Raw genomic sequence first — 15,661 nt, forward strand, 5'->3', positions numbered from 1 at the left:
CAGAGGTCCCCTCGTTTATAGGGACCCCCCCCCCCCCCTCCCACATACTAGCAAGATGTTGTGAGGAAGAATTAATCGGAACAGAGGTCCCCTTGTCTATAGTGACACCCCCCCATCCTCCCCAAAGTTGGCTTCCACTGTTCTGCGGCATGTTTTACTGTGAACAGATATGGACACTTCAAATATACCCCCATTTTAAGTTGGAGCTATCTCAGAGTATTTCAGGCACTGGAACACAAAGCTGCCGGGCAAATTTGTCGGACCAGCTCCCTGGAGGAGCGGGTGGCGTGCAAGTTGAGCTATTGGCATTGTAAATGACAATAGCATTTAATTATGTGTTGACTAGCAAAAAAAAGACAAGCATTGAAAATGCAATAGGTCTCGCCTTTGACTAAGTTAAAGACATTTGCTTTGCTAATGGTATTGTATAGCAAAGTAAATGACTTTAGCTTAATAAAAGGCGAGACCTATTGCATTTTTAATGCTTGTTGTTCTTGTTGGACAACCCATGCATGGAGTTTACTGCAGAATGTTAAAATCCATTTAAAAGAAAACAAACACTCGGGATAGTGCTAGGAAGTCTAACATGGCTGTAATGCCAAAATAGCTAGCAAGCTTTCAAAACAAGCAAGGCAGTGGCAGTTTCAACAGACCAGAACTTCGCCCTCGATCAGTTGGAGTCTGTAATGCTCAACACGTACATTTTGGTGCTACATTTGTACACTTTCCCACACTGCTAGTGAATGAGTTCAAGAATACGTGAAAAAAATGAAACTCCCAGATGGGCACTAATGAGTAGGTGCCAGCACGTGTACACAAAAAACACATGGTGCAGACTCACAAGAATTATACGTGCATCACGCTTTAGGAAACTTGTATGACCATAAGAGATGAAAAGTGAGTTCGGGCATTTTGTGATGTTTGTAGGGGTTACACCTCTCTGTGTTTGTGCGCATGTCTCTGTAAGACATCTTCATTTTCCCTGCAAGCTCTTGGTGTTTTCTTGCACACTGCCATTTTCTCCAGCAAATGTCTTGATTTTGTTGCCTCCCTGTACCCCTTTCTTCCATTCCCCCTGGATACTGCAGGTTCTCACTGCCCGCATATGGTCAATTTATACATTAGCGGGTTTCTGCTGCTGCATAGTAATTTGAGTTTCTTATGGAAGCATCTATGGTTGTGAGTAGCAAGATCCTTTGTCACTCAGCCCGGCCCCAGTGAGTATGAGGGAGGAAACTGCCATGAGACTACAGACTTCCTTAGCAATTAACAAGCTTACTGCCAGGTGGCGCAATCGGAGTTGCCAACAGACACCCTCAGCAAGCCCTTGCTCTTTTTTACCCAATAGCACCGTGCTATCCGAAGCATGCTGTTTTGTTTTTAATGGTGCGTGTATGGGTTTGAAAAGTCCCAGCATACAGATAGTTGCTGTGTGCAGATCGAGGGCTGGCTGAAATTATCTCATGTGACACAATGACCCTTGGCAGCTATGCACTCTTGTGCCTGACTTTACATCATCCACATGGCGTTAAGTAATGCTGCCCTGTCTGAGTGCCAATCTAATGGGCAGGGGAGTCTTGCTGTGTCATAATTTTGGAGGTGTGGGGGATGGAAGTTTGAACGACTTTAATGCACCCCTGTCTTTTATATAGCTTTTTCAGAAGCAATGCAGATTTGTAAAGCCGCTGTCTCAGTGGATCTCATTTTTAGGTTTCGCCTGCACAGCGCTAGCGCTGTGCTTGAGAAATGTATTGTTTTAAATATAACTTAAAAGGAACTTGCATCCTGCCTCCTCTCTTTCCTGGTTTCTCGCTGGTTCCTGTGCGTGCCAATTACCTTTTCTTCAATTTCTATTGGCTGCAGCATATTTTCCTGCATTTACCAATGCTTGTTCCTCCTCTGCTTCTGTTATCATTTTCCCACCCCCGAAATACTGTTAACATCCACTTTGGTGGAACTATATTTTCATAAAGTTTTGCCTTTTACTATTGCAGCATATTTATATAGAGATGAAGTGATTTGCATGTAGTCGCAGGATGTTGCGCGAGGCCACCGAGACTCAAATTGGGATCCCCAGCTCTTGAGTCAGTAGCTTTGGCCGCTGCACCACCACATCCTCTTCACTCCTTTGTTAGCTATCGGAGAGCTGAGTGTGGAGGAGTGTGGTTCAATGGTTAGAGCGGCAGACCCTGAAGCAGAGTTCTGGCCAGGGACCAGGGTTCGATTCCTGCCTCGGCGGGGCTCGGGCTCAATTTCCTCAGACCTGTCTATTCTCGCCTCGGTGCCTATTCTAATCACGGGCCCCACGCTGCAACTCTGGGCAATAGCTTGCTTAGCCTCCACACCGGCTCCAACAGCGCTAAGGATGCCTGGCTTCACCCTGGGGGTGCCCAGGAGTGGACACTTCACAGGGAAAGCCAGGAGGGGTTCCACAGCGGTATGAGTATCAGCGCCAGGAAACCGCAAAGGCGACACCACAAGGTGTCCGTCTGGTGACAGTGCGCTCTATAAGTACATTTACATTACATTACATATGATTGATGAAAACAGCTCTTTATTCATTACATAGGCGAAACCGATGCATTACCAATGCTTGTTTAACTACGGAAGGATACCAGACAGATGCAGTCAAGAGTGAAGGCAAAGCTATTGCCCTGTAAACGGAGCTCTGCAGAAGGGGCATGAATCTACTAAGCTGCGCAGTGAGCTATAGTAAGATGAAGCTCTACTGCCTGTGGCTTCACGTTTGAACGGGTAGAGAGAGCAGCTGAATTGACCCAGCAGAGCGAGCAGGCAGTGCACGATAGCAGAGCACTTTCCTTGTTACTAACGTGGGACAACGGAAACAAACTCCCCCTCTTCCCTTCTCCCGTCTCCCATTTGCCGAACAGCATCAGAAGCTCACCAGGGGTGATCGTGAAATGTGTGGCCTCTCCAGCACTTGCTTGTAAATAGAAATATCTTGTACGTTTGTACAGTAGTACTACCCTGAGTGTCTCAGCGCTGTCATAACAGATGAAACTATTGCCAAACTCAACTGTATTCATTTCATTGACTTAAGAAAGATGAAAAGCTGAATCAGTACTGCTTTGCAACAATCAAGTTACACGGGGGAAGTTAAACATCCCCCAGGCGATATTGAATGGCAAGCAATGGGCACGTTATATTTATAGCTCTGTGTTAGAAATTGGGTCTCTAGTTGGCAGAGATTTGCACCCTGTCCAAGTAAGGACCCTAGTCAGGGTAAGTCGGATACACTACCTAAATTAGCATATGCTCACCCTCTGGTAGCTTTGCACACAGCAGTCAGGCTTAACTTAAGAGGCAATGTGTAAAGTATTCGTGCAACACTGTAATTACTGTAACACAGTGAAAACACCACAAAGACTCCACACCAGTTTAGAAAAATAGAGAATATTTATCTAGTAAAACAAAACCAAAATGTCAAAAATCCAATTAGTAGAACTTGAGATATGAATTTTTAAAGAATACACTACAATATAGTGGTTAGAAGTCATTAGCGCTTTGGGGTTATTTGAGGTCGCGATGGACCGGGTTAGATCGAGATTTCAGGCCGACTGTGATGAGGGCAGGCAGACTACAAGATACACTCGGGTCCTGCTGAAAAAGTACCTTGGATGAAGCAAGCGTTGAAGATTCTGTGCGACCGTTCCGATTCACGCAGTTTGGTCGACCCGCTGTCATCGAGCCTCGCAGTTGAGTCCCACGTCGTCAAACTCTTTACGATGCAGGCGCTGCATCGTCTAGCATCGTAGTTTGGTCCCACATCGTCGTCGAACCGTTTATGATGCAGGCGCTGCGTTGGCATCTAACCTCGCAGTCTGGTCATGCGTTGTCATCGAGCTGCGCAGGGATGTCCTCGAAGCATCTCTGTGTCGAAGGGCACTGCGTCTGTTCCAATCAGCGCAAAGTCGTCACTGCATCCGTTTTTTAAGAAAAACATCTGCAGAACCCACTTTCAAGGCCCAGGACTGGATTGGCACCACTTGACGGGAATTACAGTTTGCGGAGTCCAGCAGCTGAAGCAGAGTTGAAGGAAGTCTTTGATGGCTTTGAGACTTCAAAACAGGAGGCAAACCAGCAAGCCCTTGGAGAAACTTGGGTTCAAGGATGCATAGAGCAGATCTAGTCCTTCCCACTCCCAGGCAAGAAGCAACAGGCCAACACAGCAAAGCAGTTAGCAAAGTGGCACTCCCTCCTACAGCATAGCAGCTCTTCTTCCTGACAGAATGTCTTTAGTTGCCGCAAAGTTCTAATTTCATGGTGTCAGAGGTCCAGTTCTTAAACCCTATTGGGCCTTTAAAGTAGGGACACTTCAACGGGCACAAGCCCCAGCCTGTCCTTCCCTGGCCCCAGACTCACTACAGGGGAGTATGCAACCCTTTGTGTGGGGCAGGCACAACCCTATTCAGGTGTGTGAGCTCCTCCCTCTCATCTTGCCTCCGGATAACCTATCAACATACAGATGGATGCTCAGTCACACCTACTCTGCCGTTGTGTGTGGCTGTCTAGAGGGAATGCAGGATGCGTAGTGAGCAAAATAACGATGGTTTTAACCCAGATCTCTTGACCGGGGGTGAATGCTTGTTTCACTCGGCATTCCGTCCATCATTTGTTGCTGTAGCACTTTTCGACCCTAAGTGGGATGGGTTTTGTCAGACGTGGGTCCCTCGCTGTGCCACTGGATTCAAGCTAGCCTGGCTGATGAGGGGTGAAACCCCGAAACCGGATCCAGGATGCTATTTTCCTGTCCAGTGAGGACCCGACTTGGCAGTTCGGGCTGGACTGTTCCCATGAGGAGCAGGATCAAGACTGATCTGCATATGGCTGGGGCCAAACTGGGTTGCATATTGAGCTTAAGAATGATGGATTTAACCCAGATCTTTTTACGGGGGGGGGGGGGGGGGGGGGGGAGTTGAATCTTTGATTCACTCAGCATTCCGTCCATCATTTTTTGCTGTTGCACAGAATCCTAAAGCCAGCAAAAATGAAGTCAGCAAAACCGGGGGTCAGAAGGCAAAAAGTCTGGGGAAACCACACCAAGGATGCCAGGTCTAACACTCAGGACGTATTATTATAGTGGAGTGTCTGTGTGAGTGCAGGGTGAGGAGAATGAGTGTGAGGGCAGATTGAGGGGTGTGTCAATGTAGGGTGCGGCATATTAAAGCCAGATGTGTTCGGTATTAGCAATGCTTCTTTTGGTTTCTCTCCACTTCTTTTTAATCACTTCTAATTGCTCAATATATAAGCTGGGTAAGAACCTACTCAATTGGGAACGAAACATATTTTAGCAGGTACTGTAATAGAATTTGTTTACAACTGGTTTTATGGAACAAGAACAGTATGATGCTTCCAATTTAACATTTAAGAACATGATTGAAACGTGTATTATTTTCTGAAAAATAAAACTAGAAATCTTTACAGTAAAAGTTAAGCCAGTATGTACAGCCGGAACTATGCAATATTTTACAAATAAGGGACAACATTTAATGTAATAATGGGTGCCTAAGAAAGGCAATTGGTGCTGTGATTGTGAGAATACTAAAATCCTCTTCTAGTGCCAATTTTTTTTCCTTGTGTTAGCTTTGCGTTTCAGTAAGTTCTGCTTTGCCAAATTCAGATAATAATTTAGACCTCAACAAACCATTAGTCGAACACGAGAGACTGTTTGAACCATGCAATTAGATTTCTTATTTTAAACTTGACACCCTTGTTAAATTCCTAATTACTTTTAATATTACGCTTATGTAGACTCGCTTGCAGATTTGGAGGATTCATTTAATTGATAGTCATTGAGTGAAACATGCACCTATGTGGCAGCGTGATTACTAGGAAAAGTAAATCTTAGCAGATAAAACCTAAAGAACACAGAGATACAAAGCTCAGAGGGCTGCATTGTAATGTGCTATCAGTGTTTGGCAAACATTAAGTGCCAAAGGTCTGACCTGCGCTCAAACATTGCAAATATTCATTCTCCTTATCTTGGGCGTCAGATAATCACTCTGTCGGATTTAGAATGCGACTACATTAACGCCAGATCATGCTGCTCGAAATTAAACAAGGTAAGGCACTATTTGTTTTGGTCTTAAAAGCGCTTGCAGCGGCTAGAAGACAATGACTAAGTGTCTATGTGATATTTATGTGACAACATATTATCTGAGACAGCAGTGGAATGGGGATGCTTAAAGGAAATGCTTTTTTGCAAACACCTGTCAAGCGCTCGCTTATCCCCCCCAACTAGTAACTATTGTATACTTTAGTGCCTCCCCAACAGCATCTCACTGTATACAAGGTTAGTGGATGTAGGAAGCACGTCTTCTATGTTGCAGAGGCAGTCTTTCTGCTCCTTCATATAGTTGTGCGAGGTAGGTATGATTATGAAGAAAAAGACTGTTCGACCTCTTAAAGACATGTTTCGGCGCTCTACCTTCAGCCTCTAGATAAGGTTGAAAGCGGGTTTACTCTTTTTCTGAATGTTCTGAAAGCAATATGTTTCTTATTACATTAATTACGTTGGCATGTATGATGCATGTCTTCAGAGAACTAGTTTCATCATTTAAAAACCTGGGGTTTAGGATGTGCAAAGTTGTCTAACTAGATTAAAGGCGAGTGGGCTGCATCAGAGCAGGTACACTTGGTGAACATGGAAGATGCAGAAATGTAAACTTTCTATGGAAAGACTGCAAATAGGGCAATTTGGTGTAATATCTCTTGGTAAGAAAACCCTTCCGATTGTTTACCTTTAAAGTGCTAAACATGCTTTCACCAGTGGCTTGAGGAGGTTGCTCAGGAATCCGTTAGGTTTCAGAAAATACATTTGTGCTATCTTCATTATTTACAGTCTAAAACCAAAATTCTATAACATTTCTAAAGCAAAAAAGTGGCAGCTGGTTTATTTGGTCAGCACAAAAAACATACCTTTTGTAATGTAAAGTACAAATCTGATTTCAGCAGTACTCCAAGATTACAGAAGGTTTTGGGGTCTCTTGTTCAATGCTCACCTCATTTTGCAGCCACAGTTGGATGGGATAAGGACAATGGTAGCCCTCGTCTCTGGATACAGTGGTCCGCCAAATGTCAGAGCATGTGCAATGGTTGTTCATTAATGTTATTTAGCATATTTTTACAGGTCATTTTAGACCTTGGGAATCCATGCATTATAGAAAAGTACAAAATCCCTGAGAAGGAAATATAATTATATAAAAACCCCATAAACTCTTCAGTAACTGTTGTGTCCATAAATGTTATCCTGTTTCACTGCCTTTCTCGTTTCTACAGGTAGCTGTAAACTTAGCTCTCTTTCCATTGCAAAAGAGTTACTGATGCAACTCGCGTCTGAATGATTGTCGGGTTTGCGATTACCTTCCAGTGTGCCTAGTGTGTGTATTCATATGTTCCATGGAACTAAGTGGTACACACTGCATTTCAGCATCCTGAAGGCCTCACTTTTCTTAGTACTATTGGTGCAGAAACCCTTTTTTATCAAGCACACACTGTGCCCAAAATGCTATTGGAATTAATGTCCAGAGGATGACTTTCCTTATAGGGATTTGCAAAAGAAAAAACGTTTTCTCTTGTAATGTGCTCCATCTGAAACCATCCAATCATTAGCCATTCAGTAGTGGAATGCTCCAAAATGAAATCTGCTGAAATTAGTATTAAAAGCTGAAGTGGTACTGGTCTTGCTGACTCATATCCTGCTGGATGGTATTGTCGTAAGACTGCAGCGTCTTACGATATGACAGAGGGTGATCTCGGGTATCCAGCCTGTCATTGCTGCGCTTGTGTGGCAAATGGTCCTGGCTGTTGACCCTCTTCTTGGGTTCATTACTCGTTTTTCTTCAGGGATTATGAATATAAAGTAATTGTTTCTTTTGTAAACGAAGTAAGGCCCTTGTCGGTAATCAGTCCAGTAGCCAGTAGTGTAGATTATGTAGGTTTATTCAGTTATAGGTAAGATGGTACAGCACCCCCTGGAACAGCATCCTGCTGCTCAGCCCAACTTATCCAAACCATGCACTTATGAACATTCTATTGCGTCACACTCACACAGGCTGAGCAGCAAGGAACTAAGAGATCATAGAATACAACCTATCTCCTTCCTTCAGAAAACAAAAAAAACATGACGCAGGGTGGAAGAAAATACACATCCTGTAAAAATGTACCCAATCCTAAATTACAAGAAAGATAACATCATAAAAATAAAATCACGTTACATGAATCATTACCCTCCTTAGGTTTGGAAAGGAAAATCACACACACAAAGATCACATACTATATATATTCTGCTCCCGCAAGAGAACACTTGATATATAAATATAGCAGGATACCACTTGTACATATATCCACCTCGCTGGACACAGTAACTCACACGTCCCTACTACTGCACACACTGCAGGACAAAGGAACCCCTCATGTTCCCACTACTGCGCACACTGCAGGACAAAGGAACCCTCATGTTCCCTCTACTGCACTCACTGCAGGGCAAAGGAACCCCTCATGTTCCCATTCCTGCACACACTACAGGACAAAGGAACTTTCATGTTCCGACTACTGCACACACTGCAGGACAAGGGGACCCCTCCTGTTCCTACTACTGCAGGACAAAGGAACCTGCATGTTCCCACTACCACACACACTGCAGGACAAAGGAACGAACATGTTCCCACAACAGCTCACCTCGCTGGACTAAGGAACGCACATGTTCCCACTACAGCACACCTCGCTGGACAAAGGAACATACATGTTCCCACTGCAGCACCCTATGGTATCTTACAACCATAGACATTTCAACATAAAAGGAACTAGTCAATCGCTCAGAGTATCCTCAAATCCACACACAAGGAATCATGCCTCCACTAGAAAGCATCACTCAGGGTATCATACAACCCAACCCATCCCCACATGCAGGGAATTATGAAGAGTATACAAGGTATTATGCAGGGTATATTCCAACCCACTAACCACCCACAGTCACAAAGTAATAGCTAACCCAAACACACCTCTACACAGAAGGAAATTTCATTGTGGATCTAAAAATGTAATACGCACTCCACACTTCACAAAAAAACATATGCACTCATCCAAAAGTGCATCCACTTACTGCCCACTAGCACCACATGAACATTCTATTGCATCACACTCGCACAGGGTGAGCAGCAAGGAACTAAGAGATCATAGAATACAACCGTTTCCTCTCCTCTAAATTGGGGTTATCCTACATTTTGAAGCTGTATCAGATCTTCTTTCAAGGGGGCCTCTATGCAAAAGGCTCTAATCAATTTTCTCAACAAGCAGTACATTCAGTTTACACTCTCCGCAATGACACATTTTCTTAACATCGAAGGAAGAAATAGTCTGCTGTGCTCACGAGGGAAACATCCTCTGAGTGGCTATAGTCCCTCTATCTAGAGACTAGGATAAAACAAGGAGGGAGGCATCAGAGAAAAGCATTATTCATAGCATGTAGACTGTCTCTTAAGGTTCGGCCCATTTAAACTTAGATTGTCCCTGTTGTGCATTATTCATCTTACGATTTTCCTCAATTGAACCATCCTATCGAGTTTTTTTTAAGCCCATTCTGGTTGAGCACTGCGATGGAAGTGCTCCACTCTAGGAATAAGATCAGGCCAGCATATGGCCTGCCATCGTAATCCAGTGTGGTCCTTCTGCCCAGGTCCCACATTGTTTCAAGGATCCGGTTTCTGGTGAAATGAATTTTCCCAGAGAATTATATTGGACTTTTCCTGGGTTGAAGAAATGTGAAGATGATGCCATCGTACCAGTTGGTACTATTGATTTCTTCTATGAGAGCAGTGGTACCTAGTGTGGCTGAGAGCAAGTCTCATCCTTTGTCGCCTGCATATGTATTCCTTAGGTCTTGCACTAAGGCAATTCCGTGGGACAAAGGTTGCAAACCCTGACGCCCATTGTAATTGTATTCTAGTAATTGATTTTCATACATAATCCCCACTTTCGTCTGTCAGTTGTGCGAATCACAGTTTTTATTATGTTTGTTCTCCTCTAACCTAGATACTAACCTAAAATATATTACGCTTTAAGTGGTTAGTCTGAGGAAGTGTGCTCAAGGGAGAATAGTATAGCAGCATAGATCTTAACTCCTCTAGTGTGGCATTCTCTTCTCCAGACAAAGGGACTATTTTCCATTGAAGACATGGTTACAAACCGAGCAGCCACTGGTGACCGAATTCCTGCCATGTACATATGTATAGTGAACTCTTGCTCCCCCCCCTTTCTTGCATGATCAGTGCTCCTATGAAACGATCATTTCACATTTGAGGAAAGTTGCTGTGTTCAGAATCCAGCCTCTCTCTATTGTGGGGAGGATGTGGTCCCTAATAAATTGGAGACTTCACTTTCTAGGTGATCTCTATAGACTCTGCTCAGCGACACTTGTAATCGGAAACTGGAATGGAATTGAAGACTTTTTTTCCTTGCCCGTGTAAAGGGTTTCAAATGCAGAACTGTGTACAAAAGCTGTAACAAAAAAATCAATTAACAAGATAAAGCTGAAAGGGCAATCCCACCAATGGCATGTGTTCCTAAAATGAAATCTTCACCCAACAAAAAAAGCAACCCTGCTTCCCTAATCCCTTAGTGCGGATGTATTTGCATCTCTTTGCCAATGAAACCTGCACCCGAGTTAATTGAAAGAGCTAGAGAGGAGCGTGTTTTTTAAAGAAATATTTTAGATTGCTAACGTGTTTCCCAAGCACACTCTAAATCACATTCGGTATAATCAATTAATATGACACAAATTTCTTGTATTTTCTCTTGATCTTTTAATTTTCTTTCTTTGATTTGCCCAGCCAGCCAACTCGTGTTTCGTCGTCTAGGGTGTCCCCCACAATTTCATCAGGGCTGGAGAATAACAAGAGTACTATTTGTAGTGTGCTATACACTATATGTATCCATAACATATGTTGTGCCTTTGTGGAAACCCAAATAAACCTTGTAGCAGGTATATTTTAGATTGCTCATCATCAGTAGCCTTATAATTATAATTGTAATGTTTTGCTTCAAACTTTAGGTAAACCACAGGTTGTTCTTGGTTGAGGAAGCCACCACTTGCTTATAATGTAACAGTGTTGCACAGACTGCCCTGTCCTCTCTTCAATAAAGAAGCCCTAAGACCAAGGTCCATATCATTGAAGATATGCATCATCTCGTTCTCACCATGTGATGGCATATTCGAAGGTTAAAGTACGCTGCTGTAGTTCATTGTATTACCCGGAAGTCGGCTGTGCTTTCAGCAGGTGGACTTTCTCTAGCTGCATTGTTTTGTTGTAATAATGAGGGTCTTTTATTTTGCAGTGGGTGCTGCCGGAATTAATCGGGCACACAGCTGTCACAGTGTTAATGCTGATTTCGTTGCACTGGTTCATCTTCCTTTTGAACTTACCTGTCGCTACGTGGAATGTATATAGGTAAGTGCAGATAAGAGTTTCTCGCTTGTAACTATGGAAGCCTATGTTTGGTCTTACATTGCCCTTTATTTCTGCATGCACATGCATCTTATGACAGAAGGACGTATCCATGATGAGCCCATACCATGCTTAGAAAATTCTATATCAGTACACTGAAACATGTTTATCATCTCCTTACTTTGTTTAACCAGATATTCAAAGTGTGTGATGGTAACAGTAAGATTCAGAGACGATTGAGAAAATATCCCTGCTCTGATAATTACTGCGTGCCTGCTTTACGTGATCCAATACTTCCTCCCCTTGATGTCAATGCATATATTCAGACTTTATAGAAAGTCTAAACAGTCTTTTAAGGTTTTCACCTTCTGTTGGCCTATAGCTATAGCCTGAAGTCAAAACACATCAAAACATATTTTTTTACACATCTTAACCCACAACTTCCAAGTAAAAGAAAATTAATTAAAAGTTAAAACTAAAATAGCTTGGTTGGATAAGGGTCTACACTCCCCGTAACAGCAGTTCTAAATTATCGCATGTGTAACCATCAACTTCTAATCGCAGATCAAGTTATTAGCCTCCTTGTATGGGATATATTGTGCTGATTTGCTTAATTTCAGGGCAAATTCAGCAGTCCCACACATCTACCTCTGCTGGATAGTGAATTTCAAACAAAAGAATCGACCATGATCGTCAAAGATGAACTCGGGGGGCGAACTTGTGGATTGAATATCCCTTGAAGCATAATCAAGATAGTTAAAAAGTAGGTGTATGTTATCAGCTGCATCGAGCCTAGATCATGCTGTCCCTTCATAATTGGTAATGGAACAATGTGACCTATTAGAGAGGTGACCAGGAACCAGACCATTACCAATAGCAGACCTTGCCATTACTGTTGCGTGGCAACAAGGGAAAGTCATTGCTCTTTAAAGCAGACTTGAATCCTGTTTGAAATAACAAAAACAATCTCTGAAGATTCTGTATGCAAGTTTTACGGTCAGTCAAAACTAAAATGGAAAAATTTTGTTTAAATGCAAAGCGTTTGTGCAAACCCGACACCCCACCAGCTAAACTACATATTGACCTTCTGTCCAATTTGCTTGTGGAATTGGCATATTATAGGGGAGACTCTCATTGGCAGGGTATATGTATCTTAGTACAGAAGAGTCCTTGGCAAGAGCATTCTGTACTATGCAAGAAAGCTGAAATTAACGAAAGTTCATATTTTAGGTTGAAAAGTATCAAAAGCACAAGTCACTGCTACCCTTAAGCGGCATAAAGGTTAATGTTCTTGAGTGGCCTAGTGAGAGCACTGCCCTTAATCCAGTGTAAATTGAGGGAGTTTAAGCATTTAGGTAGCACAGCAGTCAAATATTGCCTAATCTAGAAGTTCAAAGTTTGTAACTTACATCTGTTTTTGCTGCCTAAGGTGCACCTCGAAGTATTCATTTAGGAGGCTGAAGACACATGAAAATGCATTTAAGAATTCTATTTTTAATATATGTATTTTTTCACGATACATTTTTCTTTTGAAGGTATGGCATATTGTCTGCAAATACCTGGAAAATAACCCAATTGAAGCTGAAACTGACGCAACAAAAAAGGAGTTGGAGATTTTCTATGCATTGTAATTTCTTGACATGATTTTTCATGCCTCGTCTGCTTAGGGCTTTCCTTCTCTTCATTTTCTGATAGGTTTTATAAAGTACTGGATAAAACTCTACAAGTAATTTTGAACATACACTGATTTACCAGTTATATCAACTTTGGATGGCTAAACACACTTATTGTTGGTTAGCGCAGATAAAGGGGGTTGAGTACATGGTTTTAGATGTAACAATTATTAGAATGTAAAAAATATTTGGCTCTCTAAACCAGTCTGTCTCTCTAACTGGGCCTATTCGGGGATCTTATGGACTGCCAAGTTGAACCAGGACCATGAACCGACTTGTATGTCCTTCTGCATTCAAGGTGTTTAATTCCAAGGCCTGTCCTCGTGAAGAAATATGTCGGAGAAGCAAGGCCAGTCATATACCAAGTAGTGGGTGGGGTTCAAAGTAGTGGAACAGATGTATGGTAGAGTACCAAAATCTGCCATGGACAACAAAGATTTGAGAGCTTAAGTTTTAGATTAATTATTCTATGTTCCTCACCCTTAGCTTTTTTGTCCACTTAATGGCTCGTTTCTTTGTTTCAATCTGTTACAGGTATATAATGGTGCCAACTGGCAACCTAGGAGTATTTGACCCCACAGAAATTCACAATCGTGGACAGCTGAAATCACACATGAAAGAAGCCATGATTAAACTGGGCTTTCATCTCTTGTGTTTCTTTATATATCTTTACAGGTGAGTGTCTTAGAAATTTAAATCCATATCTTGTGAGTTATCAGAGCCAGTTGCCCGTGCCTGTGAATAGGACATAAAGGGATGAGGGAGAGTTACAAGTTTAAATCACATTAAATCTTTTAGTCGGTATCATCCACGGAACTACACCAGTCAGCTTGGCATTGTGCAAATCTTACACATGGTTAGTAGACGTATTTTCTTATATTCTGGTAATAGCAGTCCAGGCTTATCCTCAGCTTGTGGGAGATTAACCACGATGAAAGGAGGTGTGCCTGGTACACACAGGTGATCATGTACATAGCCCTAGGCCAGAGGGCCAGGAGTAATCCCACTTTGGAGCAAAAGAACACATTGCCTTTTTCAAAGTTCATAATCATCCTAATATCGGAAGGAAGTGCATCTCGTAGGCTCTGATGTAGGTAGCCATAGACCAGGGCACTTCATGAATGTGTATCTATCAGGCTAGTGCAGCCCGAGAGCTCTCGTTTATAAGTGACAACCAGCAGCAGAGGAAGATAGATACTTTTTTACTCAGCAGAGGAAACTACACTCCAGTTTTGAAAAGGAGTCCTAAGCAACAGGGACATACAGGGCCATCGGCTCCACCGTGGACAAGGGGTAGCCTGCAGGTGTCCCACCATCGTACACAGCTATTTACATGGTGCCACAAATGTGCACCCCCCCATTTGTACCATGTAGTGTAGCAGTCGTACATCTCCCGTGTTTATGGGCAAGGTACCAAAGTTAGGAGAGACTGGTTGTGCCTTTCACAGGAGTCTCATGAGTCTCCATGCGGGTGCAGGTGAAAAGGGCCATACCTTGGACTACAAATCCCCAGCCAGTCAGCTCTAATGTAATGAAAACAGACTAAACACCTGCAGTTACTTTTCTAAGATAGTTGACCCTTATTCGCATGTACTTGAGATCAGCCAACATCTTTTGGTTGGACAGAAATAGTTGAATTTCACCCTAGTATCTCACCTGACCTCTTCCAGGAGTTTTGCAATGTATTAATTGTAATGCAGATCTATAGCAAACTGCTAAATAGATATGGCGATTACTATAAATTATGAAAACCTACATTGCCCATTAGCTATTTTGAATATCATTTGGAGGTGCATAGCTGTTGCCCTGGCTGTAACACAACCAATAGGGCAATCTTTCAGTTGAAAAGGCTTAGGGGAGAGGTGCTTCAATGGTGGAACTGACCAAGCCCCCCCCCCCCCCCCCCCCCCCCCTCAGTCTCCCCAAAAGAAAGTGAATTTCAATAAACACTAAATATTTTGCACTGGGCTTCTGTAACTGTGATCATGAGCACCAATGTATCTTGAATAAAGAAAAGGCCCTTGATTTAAAAAAAGAAAAAAAAAGAAAAAATCATAACTAAGGTGCAAGTGCTGCAGTAGTATTAGAGGAGTGAGACCTAAGGAATGTGTGTACTTGATGCTTTACATCTAACCCCATTCATTCAGAGAGTGCATCTTGCCTCGTGCTTGGGCTCAACTGATTCATCTAGTCCTAAGTATGTATATTGATGTTGCCTCCCTGTGATTGATTGCTTTGCCTCAGATTATTAAGTACCTAACTTGGGATGGTGCCCTTTCTTAACCTCTTCGATGCCGATGACGGAACGGTTCCGTCATGCACGCCGGTTGGGCTGTGCTTATGACGGAACCGTTCCGTCATGGCCCCGCCCGCGCTCAGATCTTTCAGCACTGCGCGGGAATCCGCGCAGCGCTGAAGAGGTTAAAGACTGCATCATCTGCTGTTTGAGTAAGAAAAGTGGATTACTCTTCTCTTTTAAGGAGAATATCAGAAAATGTTAGATTAAGAGGTTGACATGTGGGG

General features: G+C 42.9%; 1 protein-coding gene across 1 annotated transcript in view; it reads left to right on the forward strand.

The window, feature by feature from the left end:
* CNIH4 (cornichon family member 4) overlaps positions 1-15,661 on the forward strand; it is a 53,522-nt gene that overhangs the window by 21,338 nt on the left and 16,523 nt on the right. The window contains exons 2-4 of the mRNA XM_085613000.1: positions 6,015-6,083; positions 11,356-11,468; positions 13,673-13,813. Of these exons, the coding sequence (XP_085469126.1) occupies positions 6,015-6,083; positions 11,356-11,468; positions 13,673-13,813 (323 nt within the window). The remainder of the gene's footprint in view (positions 1-6,014; positions 6,084-11,355; positions 11,469-13,672; positions 13,814-15,661) is intronic.

Source organism: Triturus cristatus, chromosome 6 (assembly GCF_964204655.1).
Source record: "Triturus cristatus chromosome 6, aTriCri1.1, whole genome shotgun sequence".
Taxonomy (NCBI): domain Eukaryota; kingdom Metazoa; phylum Chordata; class Amphibia; order Caudata; family Salamandridae; genus Triturus; species Triturus cristatus.